This window comes from Eretmochelys imbricata, chromosome 1 (genome assembly GCF_965152235.1).
Source record: "Eretmochelys imbricata isolate rEreImb1 chromosome 1, rEreImb1.hap1, whole genome shotgun sequence".
In the NCBI taxonomy this organism is placed as follows: Eukaryota; Metazoa; Chordata; order Testudines; family Cheloniidae; genus Eretmochelys; species Eretmochelys imbricata.
This window is the reverse complement of record NC_135572.1, coordinates 283,720,957-283,739,862: the sequence shown is the minus strand read 5'-3', so window position 1 is coordinate 283,739,862 and position 18,906 is coordinate 283,720,957. Positions and strand designations below refer to the sequence as shown.

The 18,906-nt window shown below is 41.3% G+C and overlaps 1 protein-coding gene across 1 annotated transcript in view; it reads right to left on the bottom strand.

Annotated features, from left to right (window-relative positions):
• SLC6A15 (solute carrier family 6 member 15) overlaps nt 1-18,906 on the bottom strand; it is a 51,207-nt gene that overhangs the window by 14,625 nt on the left and 17,676 nt on the right. Inside the window, exons 2-5 of the mRNA XM_077807708.1 lie at nt 16,123-16,612; nt 7,709-7,866; nt 7,137-7,263; nt 916-1,097 (exon numbers count right to left, since the gene is read on the bottom strand). Of these exons, the coding sequence (XP_077663834.1) occupies nt 916-1,097; nt 7,137-7,263; nt 7,709-7,866; nt 16,123-16,411 (756 nt within the window). The 5' untranslated portion in view covers nt 16,412-16,612. The remainder of the gene's footprint in view (nt 1-915; nt 1,098-7,136; nt 7,264-7,708; nt 7,867-16,122; nt 16,613-18,906) is intronic.

Below are 18,906 nucleotides of genomic sequence, written 5' to 3'. Positions count from 1 at the left end.
ACACAAAACAGACAGGAGAAGGAGGAAGAGGACAACTTCCCTCATAACATTTAGCCCAGTGGTTAGGGTATTCTCCTGGAACGTGGGAGACTCACAGTTCAAGACCCACTCTCCCTGAGGAGGTGAAGGGATTTGAGCAGGGATCTGCCACTGGGCTATGGCATATTCTGTTGTGGGAGTTCTCTCCTGCTGAAGCTGCACACTCTGGATAATTAGTCATTGGCACAGGAGGGCTGGGTCCTCAGTGCTCTAACCACTAGACTATGGAGTCATTTTCATGTTTGTGCTCTCTTTTACTCTCTTGCTGGCCCAAATGACTCTTTGACACACAGAGAGTGCACGAGAGAGTACAAGCATGAGAATTACTCTGTAGCATCTATTGCTCTCCTCCTCCTCCTCAGCAGCAAAAGGGGATGGCTGATAAAAAAGGAACAATCCCGGCTTCCAAAGGGAGCTGTATCCAGCCCTCATGATAAAGGATGTTACACCTTGAGCATGGACACCTGTGAGACGGGATCAAAATGATAATGGATCATAAGGACCCAATCTACCATGCTGTAAATAGGCATGGATGTGGTAAGAGCATCTCACCCCTTTATCTGATACATAGAAACATATGCACATGTATCAGTGATGCAATAAAACAGAGGTGAAATTACCTGCATTATTTATATCAAATGAAAACAAAAAGGGTTCTCAGACTTCAGACTCCCTCCTTCTTTATAACCAAACGTTATGTCTACAGTTTTAATGCATAGGTACCAACAGTTCTCTACTTGAGATTATAAAAATGCTAGATGAGTCACAACCTTTAGTCTGACCATGCAGATTTTATGAGAGGGCAGGCAAAGGAAGTGGCAAGTAAGAATGTACAGAGAAGTAAAACACTGTAATTAAGATAAAGAATATACTCACTTTGCCTGAAGACTGAATGCCTTTGATCATTGCCAGGCAAACTAGAACCCAGGCAGCCAGCAAGCACAGAGTCATTTTCCAGTTCAGACCCCCACTCTCTGAGAGAGAGTTGGAAATGTTCAGTGCTTCTCTGTACCAGTAATAGGTGGTAGCAGAGCTTTTTTCACACTCAGGCTCCACAACTGGCAAAAAAGTCAATAATCGTTATTGATCTTTGGACATTCGGTAGAAAGTACCTTCACATTCTTCCAGCAAATCATCACAGCAACCTGGAATTAGTTCTGATATATTTTATTACCATGGTGGCATCATTTTATTGAAAAAGTAAATCCACACACACAAAGTGATTAAAGTCTATTAATATGAAAATATCACAGTTCTAAGATGGAATTTGAGGCCACTGAATGGAAAGTTTTGTATACAGCCCTTGAAAAAATACCCAACTCTACGCCCTGGAAATGAAATCCATTCGTGCGCAGAACACCAACCCAAAGCCTATGAATCACCTAAATCCCATGTAAGCCCTCAAAATAGAGCTTTGAGTCGTGCACGTCTTGTACATAGTTTTCTGCACAAAGCTGAATTCCAGGTTTTCCATTATCATTAGGGAAAATAATGTACTGTAAAGTTATTCTGACATGTGGATGATATTAATTTTGGAATAAATACGGTGAAGCCATTTTCAAACAAGTGTGTGTGATGGGATTACTAGGCCTTCATGGCCCGCCTCTGGAGGCCCCACTGCTCTGCCACACCCTATCCCAGGAAGCAGCACGGTGGGAGGAAAAGGTAGAAAAAGTGAGTCCTCCAGGACTACCTAAAGAGGCCTCACTGTAGAAGCCATCTTGGAAGCTAGAGAGACTTGTACTCCAATGGCTAGAAGGACAAGCAACAGCCAATCAGAGCCCAGCAGGTTAGATAAAAGGAGCTGCAGGGCCTTAGCAGATCAATTGCTGGCTGGGACCAGAGGTGTGAGGGAGGGGGTGCCTCTCTGGCCAAAGGAGCCTGACAAGTAGCTAGAGTTTAAGGCTAGCTGCACTTACTCTGAGACTGCAGATATTGGCCCTGAGATAGAGCTGGAAATAAAAGGGCCTGGAAGGAAGAGGCCCAGGGAAACAGCAGCAGAGGATTGGAGTAAGCAGTATGTGGCTGCTGTGTATAGAGTCCTTAGGTGGGCCCCCAGAGGAGGGGATGGGCCCAGGTTCCCTTATGGGCCATTTGTAAAATGGCATAAATGCCAGGAAGAGGAGAGGCCTTATCTGGGAGCCCAAACAATGCACCATATTTAAAGGGCCAAGAGCCAGGGCTGAAGACCCTACTGAGGTGAAATAGACTGTTTAGTTATTGGACTCTTTAATACCTGGAAGGAATTCTTTTGAACTTTTTGACTTGGCCACATGGCCAAGCTACTGAAGACACAGCAAAGTTGGCCAACAGCATGCAGGGGTTCAACCACTAGAAGGTGCTCAAGAGGTGAGTGCCCTTTTACAGGGTGCCTCAAAAGAATATCCAAATCCTCCATACACACACTCAGTCTGGTAGGTAGGCACATAAATGACTATTTTACAAGTCAAAATAATGATTTAATGATACCAAAGTGTTAAAGCACTCGAAAACAGGGTCCTTATGTTGAACTGAAAGTGGTTATGTGTATTACAGTAGTGATATTTTATAGTACTGTAATGCTACTATGAGTTTTCCAATAATCTTATACTTATCAAACTGTTAAAATGTATTTTAAAGGAATTTTTTTTAAAAAGACACATAACATTCACTTACATTTTTAAATAATAGCATTTCTAATCTAGCTCTTGAATCAAAATAGCTTATGGAGGAAAGAGGTTTATTTTAAAGTCTAATTAATACAAAGGGCAGATCCTCAGCTGTTATAAATTGTCCTAGCTCCATTATGGCTAGTACGCATTTTCCTGGCAATTATGAAGCTATGACAACTTATATGAGCTGGAAATCTGCCTCCGGGTATTGAAAAAGCAATAAAAACTGGGAAAAGACTTCATAAAGAAATTATTTGCAACATTTCAAATTGGTCTTCTTCAAGCAGAAAACGAACAAACAGCACACACTGAATATTTAAGATAAAAATTAAAAAGTCAAAAGAAATGTTTCCTACTTCTAGGTGTATGGTCGGTCATCATGAGGTAATCAAATCCTAGGTATAAGAAGCACTTAGTTGTGCTTCATGATGTGCCAGGATAAGATTATAGCATTATGACTATAAACCAATCGCTAATTCTCCAATTCCTACTTATTTATGAGTCAGACAGGTATTTAATTCTCAGGTATTTCACTGATTCTTTTGGGCTTTTTGTTGTCTAACGTGTTTTCATTAGGACACTGAACAAACATGCCACTGAAATCACTAATGGAAAATATAATCCAGATGTTATCAGCGTACAACTATGTCCTCAAAGAAAACATCTTAATGTAGCCACAGGGAGCTTTGACATACAGTATTAAATATAGAAAAGTTTCCTCTGCGATTACATCTTCCATTTGTGGCCAAGTCAAAGTAAATATACAACTCATGATTAAAATTAGAAAAGTATATTTATAGTTTAGCCTATAACTTTCCTCATCAAAATATTTCCTAAGAGGTTAGTATTCAATCAGCCCAGTTACCCTTCAAATGACCTTTTTACGTTATTAGGCCTTTTCCAAATTCTGCCTATTTTTCTTAGACGTCAGGTGGGTTATTTTTCTTTTTATGCATCATAACACCGTATCTGCCTTATTTTAGGTTTAAAATCTAGTCAGTGTTTTTTTCAATGAGGTAAAGGTAGTCTCGGGACAGTACTGATACCTGTACAGATCAGAAACCTGTCCCTGAATCCTCCTGTCAATATCTGTGGTTTGAAATGTGTTGTTTTTTTCTCTCTCCCCTGGTGTTGTTTAAAAATCTCAGACAAAGGCAAAGTGATAAGTGAAGCATTATATAGGGGAAAGAGGGAAATGAACATGGGCGGCGAGTATAATATGCCAGCTCAGCCTCCCATGGCACAGCCACTGCCTCCGGAAGCCCTGTTGTGGGTTTGGTGGAGGAAGTTTTTGCTTGTTATTATGCCCCATGCAGGTTCTGGGGTGGCTGAGAAGGTAATATCTGCTACTCAGCTTCCCGGGATCATCAGTAATCACTCCGGAGTCCAGGGATATTACTGATGAACCCAGAAAGCTGAGTAGCACATACCGCCTCCTCAGCTGCCCCAGAACCTGCATAGGGCATATCAAAAGCTCACGTTGTTCTTCCAGAAGAGACACGTTTCCTGTGGGATGGCTTGGAGTCTGGGGAGGGGAGGCATGGCATGGCAGTAATGGTTCTGGTTGACGCTGGGCTCCTCTGGCAGTGAGGGGCTTGGGACTCTGGCGAGCCCGGGACTCCTCCAGGCAGGTGTGTGGGTGGGGGACTCAGGGCTTCAGCTGACCCAAAGCTCCTCCGGCAGAAAGGGGGGGTCTGGGGGCTCCTCCAGGTGGGGGGGTGGGACTTGGGGCTCCTCCGGGGGGAGGGCAGGGTTGGCTACCCTGAGGGGGGACAGGGGGTCTCAGAGCTCCAGGTGTGGGGGGGGGGGCTCGGGGCTCTGGCTGCAGGGGTTGGGGGGCAGGTGGAAGAGGCAGAGCCAGGGGCTAGCCTCCCCAAAGGGGAGCTCCACCCACCATCCATAGAAATGGACTATACATGGCATGCTGTCAAATATGCAAAGCAAAATAACTAGAAAATACACAGAAAATATATCTTTTCCTCTAGTCTCTTTCAGTTACATTAATCTTAGGTGTTACTTAAAGAATAGTAGGTTTAAAAAAAAAAGTAGGGCTGTCAATTAATTGCAGTTAACTCACGCGATTAAAAAAAATTAGTCGTGATTAATAGACAATAGAATACCAATTGAAATGTAATAAATAGTTGTGGATGTTTTTCTACATTTTTTAAAATATTGATTTCTATTAAAGCACAGAATACAAAGCGTACAGTGCTCACTTTATATTATTATTTCTTATTACAAATATTTGCACTGTAAAAATTATAAAAAAAAATACAAGAAAAGCTGTTTTGTCCAGCATGTTGGGAGAATAGGGGGTGCCAGTAAGTGAAAAGTTCTGGTTAAATAAGAGGGAGGGAGTTTGGGTGCAGGAGGGGGCTCAGGGCAATAGCTTGGGGGCCGGGAGGGAGTGCGGAGTGCCGGATCTGGGAGCCACTCACCTCAAGTGGCTCCCTGCAAGCGGTGACCATCCTAGCTGCTCCTATGTGTAGGTGTGGCAGGCAGCTCTGCGCACTGCCTGAGCCTCCTCCCACAGGCGCCGCCCCCACAGCTCCCATTGGCCATGGTTGCGAGCCAATGGGAGCTGCGTTGCTAGTGCTTGGGGTGGGGCAGGCATGGCGCCGAGAGCCACCTACCATGCACGCCTAGGAGCAGCCAGGACAGGAGCCCCGTATCCAGTACCCTGCACTCCCTCTCACGCCCCAAGCTCCCTCCCGCTCCCAAACTCCCTCCCAGAGCCTGCGCTCCACACTCCCTCCCAAACTCCAACCCCCTGCTGGCCCCACGCCAACTGGACTATAAACTGGAATTTCAATGAAGATCAGAAATGCCAGTTTATAGAGCTTTCCAATTGGTGAAGTGCCGGATAAAACAGCTTTTACTGTAGAATTTTTCAATTCACCTCATACAAGTACTGTAGAGCAATCTCTTTATTGTGACAGTGTAATTTACAAATGCAGATTTTTTTTTGTTACATAACTGCTCTCAGAAAGAAAACAACGTAAAACTTTAGAGCCTAAACCTCAACTCAGTCCTACTTCTTGTTCAACCAATCACTAAGACAAACAAGTTTGTTGACATTTATGGGGAATACTGCTGCCTGCTTCTTATTTACAATGTCACCTGCAAGTGAGAACAGGCCTTCACATGGCATTTTTGTAGCCATCATTGCAAGTTATTTACATGCCAGATATGCTAAACATTCGTATGCCCCTTCATGCTTCAGCCACCATTCCAGAGGACATGCCTCCATTATGACGATACTCATTAAAAAATAATGCATTAATTAAATTTGTGACTGACATTCTTGGGGGAGAATTGTATGTCCCCTGCTCTGTTTTACCCACATTCTGCCATATATTTCATGTTACAGCAGTCTCAGTTGATGACACAGCACATGTTCATTTTAAGAACAGTTTCACAGCAGATTTGACAAAATGCAAAAAAGGTACCATTGTGATATTTCTAAAATTAGCTACAGCACTGGACCCAAGGTTTAAGAATCTGAGAGGGACGAGGTGTGGAGAATGCTTTCAGAAGTCTTAAAAGAGCAACACTCAGATGCAGAAACTACAGAACCCGAAACACCAAAAAAGGAAATCAACCTTCTGCCGGTGGCATCAGATTCAGATGATGAAAATGAACATGTGTAGGTCCGCTTTGCTTTGTACTGTTATCGAGCAGAACTGTCATCAGCATGGACGCATGGACACATGTCCTTTGGAATGGTGGTTGAAGCATGAAGAGACATATGAATCTTTAGCGCATCTGGCACATCTTGCGATGCAGGTTACAACAGTGCAATGCGAAAGCCTGTTCTCGCTTTCAGGTGACATTGTAAATAAGAAGCGGGCAGCATTATCTCTTGCAAATTGTAACCAAACTTGTTTGTCTGAGCGATTGGCTGAACAAGAAATAGTGCTGAGTGGACTTGTAGGCTCTGAAGTTTTACATTGTTTTGTTTTTGAATGTAGTTTTTTTTTGTACATAACTCTAAATTTGTAAGTTCAACTTTCATGATAAAGAGATTGTACTACAGTACTTGTATTAGGTGAATTGAAAAATACCCTTTTGTTTTTTACAGTGCAAAGATTTATAATAAAAAATAAATATAAAGTGAGCACTGTATACTTTGTATTCTGTGTTGTAATTGAAATCAATATATTTGAAAATGTAAAATAATCCAAAAAATTAAATAAATCGTTTAACAGTGTGATTAATAATGTGATTAATCACAATTAATTTTTTAATTGCACGATTAATCGTGATTAATTTTTTTAATCGTTTGACAGCCTTAAAAAAAGTTGTTGTTTTTCAAATGGCAATATCCAAATAAAGGGTCTAACTCAAAGCCCACTGAAATCAGTGGAAAGACTGCCCTTGACTTCCGTGGATTTTGGATCAAGCCCAAAGTGACTTTAAAAAAAAATGAATATATCCAAGACTTACAGGTATGAGAAGTATTTTTCACCAAAGGACACTGATCCCATGGCAAGGGGTGCTGAAACGACTGAGAAAAGTAAAACAAACTCCATCCAATTATGACATTGTAGTAGAGGGCCACAAAGAAACATACCTGAAGTATAAAACAAGATATTTTAAAAGATTTATTGAACAACTACATATCATAAGTTAAAGTAAATAAAACAATGAGCTAAATCCAGCACTACATAAAATTGCTATTGAAATTAATGAGAATTTTGCCTAAGTAAGGAATGAATAAAGGCTCTGTGACTTGGCCCTTGTGGATATATTTAAAGTCCAATACTTTCCAAATTCTTGTTTTTTTTTCTGTGTTTATCATGCATACCTTGCTAATATTTTAGCAGATTCTCTTCCTCCAAAAAGACTAATATTTTTATATATTCGAATATGAGCTTTACGGATTCTGTAAACATTGTGAATTGACTTTGGAGCTAGAACAAAAATTATTAACCTTTGGTTAAAACTGAGCAGAAAGTCCCAATGTATTTCATTGTGATGCTCTGGAGAACATCAAACTATGTAAATTACAAACTTACCACACAGCTTGCAAATCCAATTCCACCGAGCGTGGGGCTGATGTAATTCCATACGCCAATGCTTCCTCGTCGGATTCTCTGGCCCACAGAAAGCTCCAGGAAAAAAAGTGGAATCCCTATTATCATCAGTAAAATTAAGTATGGCACAAGATATGCACCTATGAAAACAAGAGGACATCAATCACTATTAGGATGAGGAAGAGTCTTCTATGTCAGGGGCTGGTGTAAATTTCTGAAAGGAGAACAAATAATAGATGACACAAATGGCTGAAGTGTTTGAAGTGTGTGTGTGTTTTTTTTCCTTCAGGCTCCATTGAAAAGATTAATTGTGACTAGATGCTTAACACAATATTAACAAGTGAGAAAGATTACAGACCAGAATAGGGTAAGAACAGGTTAAAGAACATTTAAATAAGTTAGATATCTTCAAGTCAGCAGGGCCAGATGAAACTTACCCAAGACCACTTAAGGAACTAGCTGAACCAAGGTGAACTATTAGCGATTATCTCAGAGAACTTTTAGAGGACTGATGAGGTCCTGGAGAAGAGCACACACTAGTACCTGTCTTTAAAAAGGTCCTGAGGAATTATAGAGCAGTCATCCTAACCTTCATACCCAAAAAGATACCGGAACAAATTATTAAATAATACATTAGTAAGCAGCTAGAGGACAATAAGGTGATAAGGAATAGCCACCATGGACTACCAAGTATAAATCATTCTAAACTACTCTAATTTTCTTATTTTTCTTTGACAGGATACATGGCCTAATGGATAGGGGGAAGCAGTAGATATGATATATCTGGACTTTAGTGAGGCTTTTGACACAGTTCCACATGACAGTCTCATAAGCAAATGAGGGAAATGTGGTCTAGATGAAATTATTATACAGTGGGTGCCCAACAGGTTGAAAAAACATACTCAAAGAATAGTTATCTGTAGTTCACTGTCAAATTGGGAAGACATATCAAGTGGGGTCTCACAGCAGTCACTCCTGGGTCTGGTACTATTAAACATTGTCATTAATTTCACTGAATGTAGAGAGTACACTTGAAAAATGTACAGACAACACCAAGCTTAGAGAGGTTGCAAGCACTTTGGAAGGTCAGACTGGAATTTTAATTTATCTTGATTACATTGGAGAATTGGTCAGAAATGAAAAAGATGAAATTCAATATAGACAAGGGCAAAGCACTGCAGTTAGAAAGGAAAAATCAAATGCACAAAAGCAAAATGGGAAATAAATGGCGAGGCAGTAGTACTGCAGAAAAAAGAGCTGGGGGTTATAGCAGATCACAAACTGAATATGGGCCAAGAATGTGATGCTGCTGCAAAAAAAGCAAATATCATTCTGGGGTGTATAAACAGTTGTGTCATATCTAGAGCAAGGGAGACAACTGTCTCGCTCTAGTTGGCACTGGTGCAGACTCAGCTGGAGTACTGAGTCCAGTTTTGGACACCACACTTGTTGTGGAAGTTGTGGAAAAAAGGGAGAGTCCAAAGGAGCACAACAAAAATAAGAGGTTTAGAAAACATCACCTGCAAAGGAAGATTGAAAGAATTGGCCATGTTTATTCTTGACAAGAAAAACTGAGGGGGGGAGGAGGTTTGGTCATGATAGCAAATATGTAATTTTCAAATATGTAACAGATTGTTGTGATTAATTGTTCTCCATGTCCACCAACGGTAGAACAAGAAGTAATAGGGTTAATTTGAAGCAAGGGAGATTTAGGTTAGATATTAGGAAATACTTTCTAACTATAAGGATAGTTAAGCACTGGAACAGGTTATCTAGGAGGTTACAGAATCCCTGTCACTGAGCATTTTAAGAACAGGTTAGACAAACACCTATCAGAAATAGTCTAGGCATACTAATCATGTCTCAGCATCTGGGGATAGACAAGATGATCGCTCAGTGTCCCTTTCAGCCCCATAGTTCTATGATTCTATTAAAGCAGTTGATACCCTTTCAGTTTTAATCTCTGCCTGTCACTTGTAGAAATGATTTTCCATCATACAGATAGTGTAGTATTCATCGGAAAATGCTCATGCATCTTTTAAAATTAGAAAAACCAAGAAATCTCATGTTTACAAAGCACTTTCTGTTAAGTAAATGTATATCATTTGGAGCCAAACCTTCCCAAGGAGGGAGCCTCTCTGATCTGGCTACTTGATTGTGCTAGATTTTGTGTGCATATAATCACACTCATCAGAATAGCAGTGATATAATCACACGCTAAATCAACCTACCTTTCAGACACTGTGTGTGTTAACTGCCACCAGAGCAGCAAAAGTGCACATTTTTGACCTATAAAGGGATTGTGTGATGTTGCAAAAAACTTTCAGTGAGATTTAGGCTCCTAAGTACCTAAGTCACTTTTGAAAATGAGACTTAGCTGTCTACATTTCTTTGGCCTTGTAATGGTGAGTGGAGCAGTGCTTAAATACCTTTAAAAACTGGACTCAACTGACTAATGTTACCCAGGATGTCTGTACTAGAGCAAGAACTGAACCCATGTCTTCAACATCTCAACCTACAAGCTTAACCACAAGGGTCTAAAGTTAAGCACATACTTAACTCCTGTGCAGAACTGGGGCCCTCTTGTACACCAGTTGTAGGTTGCAAGGTTTATCAATTAAACCATGGGCCAAATTTACCCTTGCATAATTCTGCATTGTCTTATACCGTGTGCAACTCTGTTATTTTCAGTGCACAGGTGTAGGTCAGCAGCAGGGTGTCCAGATGTCCCGATTTTAGAGGAACAGTCCCTGATATTCAGGGCTTTCTCTTATATAGGTGCCTATTCCCCCTACCCCATCTTAATTTTTCACATTTACTATCTGATCACCCTAGTCAGCATAGAATCAGAACAAATATGTTTTGTTTCAGCTTCTTGCAGGGTCATCCTCACACTGTCACAAATGGGAATTATATGAAAGCATTCTTTCCAATGCATGAAAACTTGGCACATGGGTGTTCTAGTGTACATGACAAATTGGGATAATTCCTATTCAATTTGGGCAACATTTGGCCATATTTCCTAACAGCATCCTAAATTAGCAGAGTACACAGGTAAAAGTGGCTCAACATGCCAACTATCAAGATAGCCCTTTTGTGTGTCACAGATTGGTATGATTTCTGTATTTTCATGCCACAGTTCTGTTCTAAATCTTAAAAATATTTTTCCTTTTGAAGGTGCAAGTTGTAACATTAAAATATGTGTTAATATAGCTTTATAGTTCAGATCTGTATATAAAATAATTTGTCCTCTAATAAAATTATCTATTGTAATATGATGTTACTGTCATATTTTCTGACCTGACATCCCAAACTATCAATTTCAGAATGCTTGGATTAAAGCTGTGCATGACTCAGCACATTAGACAAAGCTGTGAACTGCAATATAAATAATGTGTGATTAAATAAGATGTATCACAATCAAATATGTGCATGGAAATAATCAACTCCAAAAGAGCTCCAGGTAGAAAAATACTGTTGACAATATTTAACAGTTTCCTAGATCTGTATTTTGTGGAGTTCCTAATGTGAATATATGACCCAGCATGTCTGCCTTGTGGGCCAGTATTGCAAATCTTGGTTAGACATCATTTACACCAGTGGTTCTCAAAGCCGGTCCACCCCTTGTTCAGGGAAAGCCCCTGGAGCGCCGGACCAGTTTGTTTACCTGCTGCGTCCGCAGGTTCGGCCGATCGCGGCTCCCACTGGCCACAGTTCACTGCTCCAGGCCAATGGGCGCTGCGGGAAGCGGCGCGGGCCAAGGGACGTGCTGGCTGCCCTTCCCGCAGTCTCCTTTGGCCTGGAGCGGTGAACCACGGCCAATGGGAGCCGCGATCGGCCGAACCTGCAGATGCGGCAGGTAAACAAACTGGTCTGGCATGCCAGGGGCTTTCCCTGAACAAGCAGTGGACCGGCTTTGAGAACCACTGATTTACAGAGCCATGCTGTATGTAAGTGTGATGCATGGCTAGAAAGGGTTAAACAGCCTGCAAAATAAATAATCCTCAAAATACAAGTGGGGAGATAATGTTTGTGGTTTTGTGTATTTACATATATATGAGTAGGGTCAATGATGTAATCAACAGTCCCTGTCTATGCTGTATTCTGATAATTCAGAGGTCAAAAGAACATCCTATCATTTAAATGAATTGTAAACACAGGATATCTCAGTATTCATCTCTCTTTGAAATGTACTGTGAATGGTGGAGGAACAAACAAATGGCCTTATGTTAATTCGTATAGCTAAGTACCGGTGTTGGACCTCCTTCAAAGTCACTCTAATTACCTGTTGTTCCCTGAGGAACTCCAACTTGTCAAAAGACATGAAATTGTATAAAAGATCCTTGGATCCTGATTCTGTCATCTCAGATCTGCTTAGGCTTCATCAAGGGAAGTTTGAGTCCCAAGACTGAGGTCCCAGTTATGCTGGTACGCCCTGAATATGAGGTTTGGACATTGAACTATAACCTATGAACTATTTCTGAAAGAACTCTTTGCAACTACAAAGCTCACCATCTCTGCTATGAATCTGAACCTCAATGAATTGAACTCTAACTCTGTATGTACACTGATCATTTAACCATACTCTCTCTTTTGTTTTATAATAAATTTTACTTTAGTTAATAAGAATTGGCTGTAGCGTTTACTTGGGTAAGATCTGACACATTCATTAACCTGGGAGGTAATGTGTCCAATCCTTTGGGATTGGTAGAACCTTTTCTTTTATATGATGAAATAAGATAAACAGAAATTTTCATCATATCTGACGTGGGTACCTGAATGGAGCCCTGAGGCTGGATCACTTTAAGGGAACTGTGTTGTTTGGACTTCTGAGTAACCAGTAAGGTAATAAAGAAGCTGTTTTATGCTGTCTTGGTAAATCTATGTATTGGAATATCCACCAGCTTTATGGGGACCATCTCCTCCATTCTTTGCAGTTCACCCTAATTGAGTGACCACAGCTGGCTCCCCACTAGGGCCCCAGTCACAGTAAGTAAGGTGTCCTCAATTGACACTCTGACATTATTTTATCCGTGTAACCGTGATATCACTCCCCCCAACCAATTTCCATTTTCTTTCTTTCTTCAGACTATAATGAAAAACAAACATTAGAACTGTCTTGGTTAGTCTCTAAGGTGCCACAAGTACTCCTTTTCTTTTTGCGAATACAGACTAACACGGCTGTTACTCTGATACCAATCTGTGAATACCATGGTGTGCTCTGTATGTCAACAATATGTCCAGTACTAAATATGAATCAAAATACTGTTAACTTTCTGTGGAAGAGTGCAAGGAGGGAGCAAGCAAAAAAGGGTCTCAAATCCCAAGGTCAGAGAGAGAAAGCTATTAAACTAGGGAGTCAAAGTGAATAGGGAGATCTGGAACCAGAGAAAGGAAAAGGGTTTGGAGGCACCCACGTCCTATCGCCAGTCTAGCCACGTCCCATTAAGGAACTGGGATAAGACCAATATTTTCACTAGAGAAATTATCTGTAACCAATTCAGCCTCAAGTCTACAATTCTTTTCTATAGTTATTTGCATCTTTAAAGTCACAAGTATCAAAGATAAAAATGTTGAAGGTTAGCCCATCATAAAAGTTTACATGCTATTATTGATTTTAGAACACGTTATATAGAAGGAAATATAGTAAATTTATTGTTGTAGTGGAAAGCTTTTTAGTCAATAAATATATTGTTTTTTGGTAGCTGGAAATTGATTGGTTTACTTCTAAAACTAACTCCTGGCCCATCCAACCCCCACGTTCCTTGACACACCCCGCCCCGGGACCCCTGTCCCATTCACTCCCCTCCCCTGTCTGCGCACAGAACCGGGCAGAAGAGTCTTGTGGGCTGCCATAGTGGCTGCCCACCCCACCCTGCCCCTACGAGCCAGAGGGACCTGCCAGGGGGCGAGGAGGGGAGTCCCGGTAGTGCTTACCTGGGGCGGCTCCCAGGGCTCCTAGGGGAGTGGTAGCATAGCTGGGGAGGAGCAGGGGGAACGGCCGCTCCCCCCACTGATCACTTGAAAAGTGGCGCCTTAGGCACCGACTCCGTGGGTGCTCCGGGGCTGGAGCATCCACGGGGAAAATTTGGTGGGTGCAGAGCACCCACTGGCAGCTCCCCGCCCCGCCCTGCGCCTGGCCCCAGCTCACCTCCGCTCTGCCTCCTCCCCTGAATGCACCACCCCGCTCTGCTTCTCCGCCCCTCTCCCCCCCGCGGTTTCCCGCGAATCAGCTGTTCGCACGGGAAACTTTGGAGTACTGAAAAGCAGGCGGTGGCTTCGTGCTCAGGCCAGAGAGGTGGAGGCGAGCTGGAGCGGGGAGCGGTTCCCCTGCGTGCCCCCCCCACCCGGGTTACCTGCTGTGGCACGGGCGGCCCCCCCGCCCCAGCTCCCCTCCGCTCCGCCTCCTTGGGCCTGAGCGCAAAGCCACCGCTTGCTTCTCAGCCCTCCCAGGCTTCCCGCGCAAATAGCTGATTTGAGGGAAACCAGGAGGGGGCGGAGAAGCAGAGCGGGGCGGTGCATTCAGGGTAAGAGGTGGAGCGGAGGTGAGCTGGGGCCGGGTGCAGGGCGGGGTGGGGAGCTGCCAGTGGGTGATCTGCACCCACCAAATTTTCCCCGTGGATGCTTCAGCCCCGGAGCACCCACGGAGTCGGTGCCTAAGGAGCCACTTTTGGCCAGTTGTTATATTTAGAAGCCCTTTTAGTACCAGTTGTCCCTCTACACTTAGAATAGTAGATACCATGATACTGCGGTCACTTTGGAAGGACAAATATTGAGCTCTTAATGTCAGCCACTGTAGATTTATTTTCCCAGACCACAGAACAACCCTAGATTTGCATTGTTAATTAATTTAATTAAATATACATTATTTATTTTATTAATAAATTTGTGTTTCATCTGGATTAATTTGGCAAGCTCAAGCTGACACAGTACTTGTAAAGATGCCTGACCATGTCAAAACAATCTTTCCTTGGTCCAAGGAAAGCAGCTGATAGACTGGTGCTGCTGGTTCACAGAATTAAGAAATGAGTTTGCAAAATTCATAACTGATTAGCACTAACCAAAGCTTCACAAAATAACTATAAGTTTGATGAATGTGAATTAGTTTAATTTGTTTGTGTTAGCCAATAAGGATACATGATCAGCCCTACCCTACCCATATACTGCCTACAAAAGCCCTTAAACAGAAAGAATATATGGCTTTCAAGAACACTATATCCAATTTCCACTTTCTGGATCAGAACTTCCTATTTAGCACAGAGACAAGGAAATGAGTCAGATTCCACAGGGACCCAACAATGTAATGGTTCTAGCCCAGAACAAAGGTACAAATTAAAGTTAAACAAAGGGTGGAAGGGTTTGAAATGAATGAAAACTATGCAGCTATGGAATGTGGGCCATTGTGACCACAGGTTGGAATTCAAATAACTATTTTAGGCCTGATTTGGTAGCCTTTAATGGCATCTGTTTTCCCAGTCTGTACATTTTGAAGGATCTGGCCCTTAATGTCCACCATGAATAAAAGTTCTTGTTTGTTTTCAATTCTCTAGAACCGTCTCATTTTTTGTTCAGCAAATATGGACAGACTCTTTTTCAACTCAGCTGAGCATTCAGCCGTACCAGGGAGTGGATTAATAAGCTATTGTTGCATATCTTGAAGGAAGGCCCCAGCTCATGTATCTAAGACATGAATCAACATACAAGTAATATGCAACTTGATGTGGTTTCCTTTTTATGTGAAAGGTATTAAGAAAAAGTGAAGCAAATTTATATCCTAGCATAATATGTTCTTCTAACATCTAGATTAGCTCCTTTTTGTCTCATATTATACACTGTATGATTAAAGTTATTCATTACCTATAGAACCACCATTGCATTCCCATAATATTTTGTTCTGGCAAAGACCATGATCAAACTATCTAGGAAGTAGTGATCTAATGAAAAAGGACTTGATGCTCAATTATGCTAAGTCCCCATTAAACTGCTTTAGTCCTTAAAGTGAGTGTACATTAAATTTATGTCCATTTTAATGCCCCTTTACACTGTCTGAATGATGTAAAGAGGCCTAGTCTGACTAAGAATCAGGCCCTAACTATTTCGCATACCATAATCTACCCACGAAAATAACAAGTGAGAGGACCTTGCTTAGCAAATATTTAAGTTAATATAAAACAGTCACGTGAACAGGGAAATTCTACCACAAAACACAAGGCCAAAGAAGCTTATCAGGTTAATGTATTGCTTCCTTCAGCAGATCTGGCTCTCTAAAATAAAGATGGGGGTGCTTTCTTCTCATAAACACTTGCCAAAATTAAGATAAATTTGAGATCCTGGAGAAATGTATCGGGTTTTTACAATGAAATCAGCAAGGCAAGTTAGTAAACACTGACCCTTACCTCCACCATTTTTCTGACACAGGTATGGGAATCGCCACACATTTCCCAACCCTACAGAAAATCCAACTTGTGCCAGAATATACTGAAGTTTGCTGTTCCAAGCTGGTCTTTCATCTTCTATGTCTGACCCCTCTTCAACATCTACATCTTTATTTTCTTGATCATCAACCAGCAGTTCACTCTTCTTAAAGGCATCATCTGCAGAGTCTTCATTAGAGAGAAGATCCTTAACTGACTCAATGACTTCATCATCTAGTTCTCTTTTTACCACCTTGCTGTTCTTAGGCATTTGCAATAAGGAAAAGGTGTAAGTGGGTCAGGTTCAGTTCAGGCAAGCTGACAGGCCTCAAAGAAAGCTTTCCTTTGGCTAAACCAAAAATGTTGGTAATTCACTGAACAGTTAGACTGAAGAGGATGTCAGATTAGTCCTTCATACAGAGTGTTCAGAAGAAAGAAGATTTCTGGTTCTAAATGTTTGAACTATATATATCTGTGAAATTAAAAAAAGAATACATTATTAAATTATACAAGAAAATGTAATTAGGAAAGTTATTTGCCCATTTATCTATTTCAGTTTATTTTCACATTAGGTTACAAGAAAACTTCTAACTCATCTTTTAGATGGTTGTTTTAATTTGCTTGTAGATTACATTGAAAGTCATATTCCTCTCCTTATAAATAAAATGTCAGAGAGACACCATCAATATGTGGAGGTCCAAATTCTGATTTACACTAAATTATGATAATCCACTTAACTCTACCTTTCAGATTTCAAGCATCTATTTAAAATATGCTTTACTCAACTGCTAAGAACTACTGTGTGTGTGATAAGTCTAGTGGCCTGCTAGGCAAGGCTGAGAGCTTCTTAATAAGGCTTTGATTCCCTAAGCCCTTTAGCACCCATCAACCCTTGAGATGATGGTGTAGAGAGGAGGGGTTTAGATTTATTAGGAACTGGGAAGACTTTTGGGAAAGGGGAGCCTATACAGGAAGGATGGGCTCCACCTAAACCAAAACAGAACCAGATGGCTGGCACTTAAAATTAAAAAGGTCGTTGAGCAGTTTTTAAACTAAGGACTGGGGGGAGAGCTGACAGGTGCGGAGGAGCACATGGTTCGGACAGCAACATCCCTTAGGGGAGGATCTATTAATGGAGATGCTGTATGTCCTAGTAAGGAGGAGAGGAAGAAAGATGATAAAATACAGGCAGGATCTGATGAAAAACAGATTTAAAAAGTCCCATTCAATTACATCATGGCAGACAGCTAAAAAGTGGCAAGTTTTTGAAGTGCTTATGTACCAATGCTAGAAGTCTAAATAATAAGATGGGTAAACTAGAGTGCCTCATATTAAATGAGTATATTGATATAATAGGCATCACAGAAACTTGGTGGTATGAGGATAATCAATGGACACAGTGGCCATTCTTATGTTCTTAAGAAGTCTTTACAAACCAGCATGCCAACTGCTAATATTTTGATGTAGTCATACCTACATATATTGTACCATTGGGTACATGTGTAAAATAAAATTAAAAATCTCAGTTCAGAATTTCTATTTGACTTGTGGCTAAAAACTTGAAATTATTTTTTAATTTTTTTCTGGAATTTATTTATTAAGAATCTTTAAAAGGGGCAGCCTAAATGTTCGGAAATTGTTTCCTGAAACTCAGACGTCAGTAAGATTTTCAAATTTAATATACAGAGAAGTGCTGTTGCTTTAATAGTGTGGACAGCCTATATTGTGTGCATGACTATATAGCACGAGAAATGTAAGAGCCCCCAAACACATTTTCAAGGTAGGGCTTTCCATTTCTTAGGAGTGAGATGAAATGGTGCTTTAGATACAATTATTGTAGAAAAAGAGGATATCTGAACATAGGCTGAAATGTCTGACAACCTGTGTTTTTAAAAACCCTTCCCTTTTGAACATATATATATATATTAGCACAGACATAAGAAGTGTATATAATTATGCTTTCTTTTAACACAATAAGTCATTTTAAAAGACACTTGGGCTTGCTTGCAACTGCTCATAAAGTATTGTAGATATATCTGAGTGGCTATCCGATTTCTGGGGAAGTGCTTTGGAAGGAATTTTTCATCCTCTCAGAGGGCGAAGTTCAGTCTACTGCAGAGGACTGGTATGAAGCCATCTGGACAATTTAAACCCCTGACAGAGGTCTTACAATTCAGGCTTAAGTGATGTGGAGAGCTTAGTGCAGGCCCTCTGAAGTAAGTAAATGTACCCCAAACGGCTAATCTTGAAGTCCCAATTGATGTTTTAATGTTTATGATGCATGAAAACTCCTCTAGCCTTTAGACTTCTAAGTTTCTGTAGCAGCATCTGGCCTCTAGTGGTAGGGCTACAGAGTAGTGGTAGTGCTCTGCCAAACCCCTGGACAGTTTGAGATCTGCAGGGTGGTTTTAAGAATTTCAAACCAATTATAGAGGGGCAGATTATCTGTACAGAGGTCAGCAAGGCTATTTTCCAGGTCTTAATGCCAGATGACAGCCATGAAGGGAGTTATTTTGCCCCAGTCCTCATCCTGCAGCTAATCAAGGGGAGTGTTTGCAGAAACAGAGCTGGATTCACTGTCATTGTAAGTGCTATCATCTTGAGTGGGGAAAGCCTGCAAGATTAGAGGGAGATAATGCCATGGGAAGTGGTATGACCCAGGAGTCTCACCTCCTGCCCATCAGAAATTTCCCATCCCTCTTCATCCATGGAATCCAAAATGTAGGAGGGCTCCTGAATGCTTCAGGAGAGGAGGGATGAGCACAT